Here is an 8,480-nt window from a genome sequence, read left to right on the forward strand (position 1 = left end):
TCTGTTGATCCTGTGGGGAAGGGGAAAAAGACAACCTTTATATATGTATAGCGTCCTTTATTAAGACACTAGAGCGCTATACTTTCCCGTTTTATTTAGTTTAAATATAGCGTCTTTTAAAAGGACGCTATACTTAACTGGGCAAACGGCCGTTAAGGTATAACGTATTTTTAAAAGATGTTATATATAATTGGTTATCATATTTTTTTCTATATATTTTTGGTTCTTTAAGTCATTTTGGTCCCTTCCTGAATTAATTGGCTTGACTCTGAAATTAAGAGCAGTCAAACAAAAACACGAGAAGCAAATGAGACGACTCCATGTCATGTCCACAAATGGACGTTGTAGCTCCACGTAAAACACTAACTAACCTCTCATGTCCCAAATACGACTTTGATAGTTCCATTCCCTCCCATCATTTTCTTGCTCTTTTTCCCTTCATCTTCTCTCTGTATTTTTTCTTCTGCATGCTTCGCTCTTTAACATCACCCTCTCTTTCTCGACCTACACCATACACCGATTACTTTTCTTTTGTCAACAAGAACATTAATATATTCCAACTCCCTATGGAAAATAATAGTAACTCCAAAGGTATATATATATATATTACTCCCTTGTCCTATAGTACTCCTTTTGTTATATATGGCTGTTAATATGTGTGTGTTTCTTATTTTGTGTTGGAACTGTTTTTGGTAATTGCCAAGATATGAAGGATGATCAGCAGAGAAAAGGGTACTGCAAGGAAGCGGCGGCTGGTGATTATAATTCCTCAAAGCGTGCTTCTGACTATATACTTCCCCATCTTCTCAATTTGTATGTCTGATTCCATTTCAATGTTTAATTTTGGGTTTTCATTTATGATCATGCTGGACTGAGTTTTTCTGAAGTTGTACTATATGGTCTTGTGGTTATACCAAAAAAAGTTTGAAATTGCTCTCCTTATGTTTTACTCTATATTTCCACATCAGTTTTTATTTTTATATTTTGGGTCCTGGGTATAAAGCCAATGTATTTGGTGATTATCACCTGAACCCCTTTAGGCTTAGAAGAATTTGAGCACTTAACCCCTTCATTGTTTTGTAATGGATTTTCGCAAATGTTGGGATTAAGTTTTAGTCATGTTAGCACATGTACTTTAGGTTCAATGTTTGCTACAAGTCTTTAGAGCCCGTTTCGCTTGGCTTAAAAAAAGTGACTTTTTTCGCAGAAATAACTTTTAAGCTAAAAAGTAATAAGTTGGGTTGTCCCATCTTAATTACTTTTGGCTTATTTTAAGCACTTCTAAACTTATTTTAATCACTTTATATAGTTTTGCCAAACACTGGAAAAAACTAAAAAGAGCTTAAAAGCTTATTTGACCAGTTTAAAAGCTAATTCAAACACTGTCAATGTTTTATATATAAGTTAAGACGTTTGCTAGAATCTTGAGAACTTCTAGCACTGAGGATCCTCAATTTTATAATATTGGGCTGAGACATGCTTAAGTGGAGTGACATAGATGAGAATTCATATAGCCGACTCCACTTGTTTAGAATAGAGGCGTAGTTATTGTCGTAGTATCAACTGCTAAATTTTTCCTTTTTCAACTATTTTATTTCTCTTCTTTTTTTGGGCAATGTTGATGGTTAAAAAGACCTGGTCTGGCACAACTTGTAGCATATGGGCAGCAATACTAAGTTTTTAGGTGCAGAAAAGCCTTATCTCAGCAGGTTTTGGGCACCATGTTACCACTAATTATGCACAATATTGATGTCTTCCGTAATTCTGTTAATATGATGGATGCATAATTTGGATGGTTTCTTTATAAGCAACTTGTCCAGCTTGTGATGACATTTCATATATTCGTGAAATGAGAATTGCAAATTCTGAATCCAAATCTATTTCTGCCTTCATAAGACGTAGGGATGGCAATTGGGGCGGGTGGGGCAGGGCAAGCTTTGACCAACTAAGATTTTGACCCGCCTGCCCCACCCTATTTACTTGTTCCCCTACCCTGCCCGTCCCAATTGTCATCCCTACATTAGGGGATACTTTTTCTTGGTAGATTTGTGTTTCCTTTTGATGTCATACACCTTTTTAATGAACTTCTCATGTTGGAAACACAGAGTATAAGAGTTGCTTGTTAGATCCTTTCCTTATAGGAGCACCATTTTGTCTTGTGGCTCGATGTTCAACTTCAACCATATTCTGGTTTATCTATTTCATAAGGGGATATATCATTCATACCGTCTTTCTTTAAGAGAGTTATTAATTATGTTCTCCTATGCTAATGAATCATTTTAATTAATCACAATGCTCACTTTCTGGATTCAGATATGCGTCACGTGCCACAAGGCAAGACTTTGAGATATATGCTCCAAATGCAACGTTTGAAGATCCCCTTATGCGTGCACACGGGTATGCTTGACTATCTTAGTTGCCTTGTTTACTAGTAGAAAAATGTGTCCATTTAGACCAGTGACTTTAATTCATGGTGTATAAGAGCAAGAATTAAACATTGTCAACGTAGTTAAAGTAGCAGAATTTTTCCCTTTATAATCATTTTACGCGGTAAAGGAGATAACGGGAGACTATGTATTCTCCTCAAAGTTGCAACTTGACAAGCAATCTTGGTCATAGTTCAATATTCACACCTAGTGATTAGTAATTTTGTAAATCAAGCATTCATGTCTTTCAGAATCAGAAGTAACTTGAGTCCTGCCCTTTTATGCAGATGTACAAGTTTACAAGGAAAATCATAATCAAAAGTAGATTTATCCTTTGAATAAGTGGGATTTAGTACCTGAATAAGATTATATCCCGCTTTTTTCCATGTTTAATGATGATATATAGCCTTAAAGAAGTGGATCCTAAATTGGTCTTCAACACATTCTTTCTGTTGTCTGCCTTTCATGCATCTAGTAACTAGCTTGATCCTTTTAATTTCATTTCCATCTCTAAACCACTTTTCAAATATCTCTTTATTAGTAAGTCTGATTATGAATTTTACTGTCGATTGCAGGGTAAAGCAGATAAAGTCGTCATTTTATTCGCTTAACAAGGTCTAACTAATTTCACTTTTTTCTCTCTGTCCTATTTCATATTAACCTCCTGTTTATGCTACATTGATACACTTCTTGGTGGAAAGAAAAACAATAAGGATTACAAGAGAACTATTTTAGGAAATCAATTGCCTGATGCAGTTTTAACAATCTGTTTTTGCTTCTAAAAGATGGCAATATTGTTCTTGAAACTCATTTCTCAAAGAAAAAAAATACATTATTAATATTTTGAGGATTCCCCGCATATTGAGACATGTGCTTACTAGGTGGTATTCAAGAAACATGAAAATTGCTTACTCCTGTCCGTGTTGCCATTAATGTGCATTATCCACATTGCTACAACATAGCGATAAGTTTACTGTCAAGTGCTGAAAATGTTGTGGAAAACCTTGCAGCACTACTAGTTAAGTTTGTTGGATCCGTTCTATGATAACCTACTGTCATGGCCTTCATTTTTTGGTCAATTCCATGTTTTCCCCGAATTTTGTCAGGTCCGGCTCCTGAGCCTGTTCACTTATCTTCTATCCAAGCAAAACGAACATCTTCACTGAGTGACTGTAACTACTTTAGTTTACAGTCAATAGTTCTTTGAATTAATTAATTGATCATCATATTATGATTTCTCTCTGAAGGGCTTGCAATTGTTGTATATGAATAATTCAAACTGTTACTTTTGTACATTTCAGGTCTTCAGTGAATCTAGAATCGTGGAATACAGCATCACAGAGAAAGAAATTTCTCCAGGAAATACTGAGGTTAGATCTCTACTACTACATGCTGTTTCAATTGCTTCAGTTATCTTATTTTCATGTTGTTATTATTGTTTGTTGTTACTGCTTCCTTTTTTCACCTTTTCTTGAGCCGATGGTCAATCGGAAACAACCTCTCTAACTTCACTAGGTAGGGGTAAGGTCTGCGTACACATTGCTCTCCCTATATCCCACTTGTTGGATTACACTGGGTTTGCTTTGTTGTTGTTGTTGAGTCCTATTGAGTCCAACTTTCGTCTTTGTTGATTCCTCTGCATTAGGACTCTGACATTATGGTTGGTGGCTTCAGATATTAATTGACAGCAAACAATATTACAAATTCTTGGGGAAAGACATTCATATGATATCACTGATCAAGTTGTACACGGAAGGAGGAAAGGTTGTTCGCCATGAAGATTGGTATGTATATATTTCACACCCCTTGTACTTGAACTTCACAAGACGTCTCTGAATTTACAGTTCAATAAGGATGTTGTTGAGCACATTCTTTTGTTTCCTTGCCGCGAGAGCATAACATTATTTTGTCAGTATTTATGGATGTGAAATACAATTTGTAAAACTATGTTTTACTTATTAATAAGTGAAATTGTTTAAGCATGATCAAGTTCCCTGCAATTCCACTTGGTTGATAAACTGAATCCTAAAATAAGATGCATTACTCATACTTAATCAACAAAGTGGCACGAATTCATCTTAGTTGGCCTAGATATGCAGGCTCGGCTAATCTCTCTTTTAGTTATAGCTCGGCTTTCTATTTTCTAGAATTTTACCAAAATGAGCGAGGCTTGCTAAGTTGTGGCTCCCCCATTGCTACAATGTGACTGACCAATTGGCTAAAGTTAGAGCATTTAACCAACTGAGCAACCCTCACTTGTCCTGCCAAACATGTTCTATATAATGTTACTTATATAGTTGTTCCCTATTGTTAATGTTTATGTACAACGTTTGCAGCTGGGATAAGAAACCTTTACGTGATAGGGAGACAGTGAAGGTACCACTCGTTGGGCGTATGTTGGAGACATCTCGCAGAGCTTCGATGTTTTTAACTCATGCTCTAATGGGGTTTGGAAAAGATCCCACCATGTAAATTGCTGTTAACTGTTTTAATGATCTCAATTAGTTTTGCCTAGCTGCAGCTTTTATAATTATGTAACATTATATATATGTTTTCTTGAGAATATGTGATCCGTTTGGGCTCTGTTGCTATTTAGGTTGAACCACAATTGTTTGTATTATTTTGAAAACCTCTTGTGATGTGCTTCTGATGTAGATATTCTCCTTTTTGCGATTTGCTCTATATTTTTTTTCTTCTTTTTCCTGATTTCTTTCTTTATTCCTTTCTCTTTTTTCCCTTTTAAGATCATGAGTTGATCTTAATTTCACGGGAGAAATTCAAAAATAGCTAGATTTACAAGTGATCATTCAAAAATAGTCACACTTTCAAAAGTAATCGAAATTTAGCCACTTTTTATGTAAAGATAAATCTGAATGAAAACACTGTTCAAAATCCGGAAAATACTCTAGTATATTATACTGAAGTTCTAGCATAAGTATACTGGAATTCCAACATATTATAATGGAGTTCCAGCATAATATACTGGAGTTCCAACAAAGTATACCGGTCCAATATAATAAGCTGAAAGTTCATACACAGGTGCTCGAATCTCCAGCATAATATGCTGGAAGTTCATATACAGATGCACCAAACTCCAGTATATTATGCTGGACCAGTCTTTATTGCAGCAAATTAGTGGCTATTTTTCAATGACTTGACAAATGCTGACTATTTTTGAATGACTAGTCCGAAAACTGGCTAGCCCGTGCTATTTTTACTAATTTCATGTGTTAAATTTGTCGGTAATGTTTTTCCATAATCTTATTTTCCTTACTCCGAATTGAAAAGGAGCCCAACCATGTCAAGATAAGATATGTAGGCGAAAAATAAGGGAGAAATTCAAAAAAAGTCAGATTTACAAGTGATCATTCAAAAATAGCCACACTTTCAAAAGTAATCGAAATTTAGTCACTTTTCATGTAAAAATAAATCTGAACGAAAATACTGTTCAAAATCCGGAAAATACTCCAGTATATTATACTGGAGTTCCAGCATAAGTATACTGGAACTCCAGCATAATATAATGGAGTTCCAGCATAAGGATACTAGAACTCTAGCATAATATACTAGAGTTCCAGCAAAGCATACCGGTCCAATATAATATGCTGGAAGTTCATACACAGGTGCTCGAATCTCCAGTATATTATGCTGGAACTTTCCGGGGGTTGGAGTTCCAGCATAATATGCTGGAAGTTCATATACATGTGCACCGAACTCCAGTATATTATGCTGGACCGGTCTCTGTTGCAGCAAAATAATGGCTATTTTTCAATGACTTGGTAAATACTGCTTATTTTTGAATGACCAGTCTGAAAACTGGCTAGCCCGTGTTATTTGGCCGAAAAATAATACTACGCTTTAGGGGCCATCAATATATTTGAATTTTCAAAATCTTACTAGTCAGTTCTTACATAAAAGCAGTAATATTAAAGATCTAATTAATGCCCTAAATACTATGTCCTCTTATTGTAATATTCTCTCCGTTTCAATTTATGTGAACCTATTTTTTTTTTAGTCTGTGCCAAAAAGAATGACCCATTTCCTTATTTGGAAACAATTTACCTTTACAGAATGTTTTATAGCCACACAAAATATATGTGCCTCATTTTACACCATAAGATCAAAACTCTTCTCTCTTTTCTTAAATTTCGTGCCCAGTCAAATGGGTTCACATAAATTGAAACGGAGGGAGTGTTTTAAGTAATATAAGTATCGTACTTTTATGTTAAAAAAAGAAGAAGATCTAATTAGACAAAATTAGTTTGTGACATTGTTATTTTTTTCTTTGCTAATTCGTATATTTATATTAATACTTAAACGGAAGGAGTGTTAAAAGAGTAATTATTATTTTAGATTGTTCTTGCTGTTAGACTTTCCCAACAATTCTTATTGAAAGCAGATAAAACAATAGTAAAAATAAGGAAAAATTACGCGACATATCAAATATTTACAATGTATTTATCATTCGTAGCTATATTTTCAGCAGATTGATCATTCGTAGTTATATTTGAATTTTATAGCAAAGCCATGAAATAAGAGATTAATTGTTTTGAATTAAAATAGAGAGCAATAAGAGATTAGCGGAGTTGGTTAGAGCGCCTGCTTAGTTAGCGGAGGTTTTGTCACGACCTGAAATTTCCACCGTCGGGATCGTGATGGCACCTAACATTTCACTTGCTAGGCAAGCCAACGTTAGAGATTCATTAAGCCAATTCTTATACATCTAAATAATTAACTGCAAATAAGCTATAACGAGTTAAAAAAGTGCAGAAATTCATAACAGCCTCAGTATATATTCTACTACTCGGATTTGGAGTCATAATTCACGAACTTCTAAGATTACACTACAAGTAATTATCTGAAAGAAATACAACTGTTTTCGAAATGAAAACAGTAAAATAAAATGTCTAGAAGGGGACTCCAGGATCTGCTGACATCGGCAGATCTACCTTGGGTTTCCTAAAGGATGGATCCAGCAGCTAACCTCATGATCAACTCAGGTCAGTACCAAAATCTGCACAGGAAATGCAGAGTGCAATATCAATACAACCGACCCCATGTACTGTAAGTGTCGAGTCTAACCTCAACGAAGTAGTGACGAGGTTAAGACAAGCCACTTACAACTAAACCTGTGCAGTATAAAAATCTATATACCAATAACAACAATAAAAGAAACAAGACAAGTAATATTGGGAGGGGGACATGCTGAGGAGATCACAAGATAAAGGATCACAGTAGTAATAAACACTTGATTAACCGATGTAATTTGAACAGATAGAGACAAGTATCACCCTTCGTGCTTTTACTCTCAACCTCATCACAGAAACGACACGGCATCAGCCTTCGTGCATTAGCTCTTTCGTAACATGGCACAACATCACCCTTCGTGCTTTTACTCTCAGAATATGGCACGACATCATCTTTCATGCATTAACACTCACAAAACGTGGCACGAGATCACCCTTCGTGCATTAACACTCTCCCTCACCAAAACAATGAACAATAACGATAGAGAGATAGAGATAACAAGAACAAATCTTACTTCAACATTTGGTTCTACAATGCCAACCTCAACTTTGAGGATATACTCCATCAATACCAAAATCCATAAACATGATAAAAATGATCAACATAACGATTCACTAGTTTAAGCATGGATAATATGATCAAGGAAAGCAACAAATACAAGAATAAGACCCACTCACATGCTATGACTCGACAACAATGCATAGGTACTCGTCGCCTCACCTATACGTTGTATCCAACATACAAACACGTAGCAAATAGGCAAATAAGACCTAATCCCTCAAGCCAAGATTAACCACGATACTTACCTCGCTCCAACGGACAAACTCAAAGCTCAACCACAGCTTTTCCTCTCAAATGAGCCTCCGAACCGATAGAATCTAGCATATTACCAAACAAACGATTCAAATTAAGCCTTAGGAACTACCCACGATCATAAAGAATTTAACTTAGGCCATTATTGAAAAAGTCTACAAAGGTCAACATCCGGACCCAGAAAATTCGGACTAAAACCCGATTACCTATTCA

At 35.5% G+C, this 8,480-nt stretch overlaps 1 protein-coding gene across 1 annotated transcript; it reads left to right on the forward strand.

Annotated features, from left to right (window-relative positions):
- Window positions 1-405: 405 nt before the first annotated feature.
- Window positions 406-5,108, forward strand: LOC104216490 (uncharacterized). The gene is made up of 7 exons (XM_009766544.2): window positions 406-591; window positions 705-813; window positions 2,314-2,397; window positions 3,002-3,041; window positions 3,728-3,796; window positions 4,101-4,210; window positions 4,763-5,108. The coding sequence occupies exons 1-7, from the start codon at window positions 468-470 to the stop codon at window positions 4,896-4,898; spliced, it is 672 nt and encodes a 223-aa protein (XP_009764846.1). The 5' UTR covers window positions 406-467; the 3' UTR covers window positions 4,899-5,108.
- The last annotated feature ends 3,372 nt before the right edge of the window (window positions 5,109-8,480 follow it).

Source organism: Nicotiana sylvestris, chromosome 5 (assembly GCF_000393655.2).
Source record: "Nicotiana sylvestris chromosome 5, ASM39365v2, whole genome shotgun sequence".
Classification (NCBI taxonomy): Eukaryota; Viridiplantae; Streptophyta; class Magnoliopsida; order Solanales; family Solanaceae; genus Nicotiana; species Nicotiana sylvestris.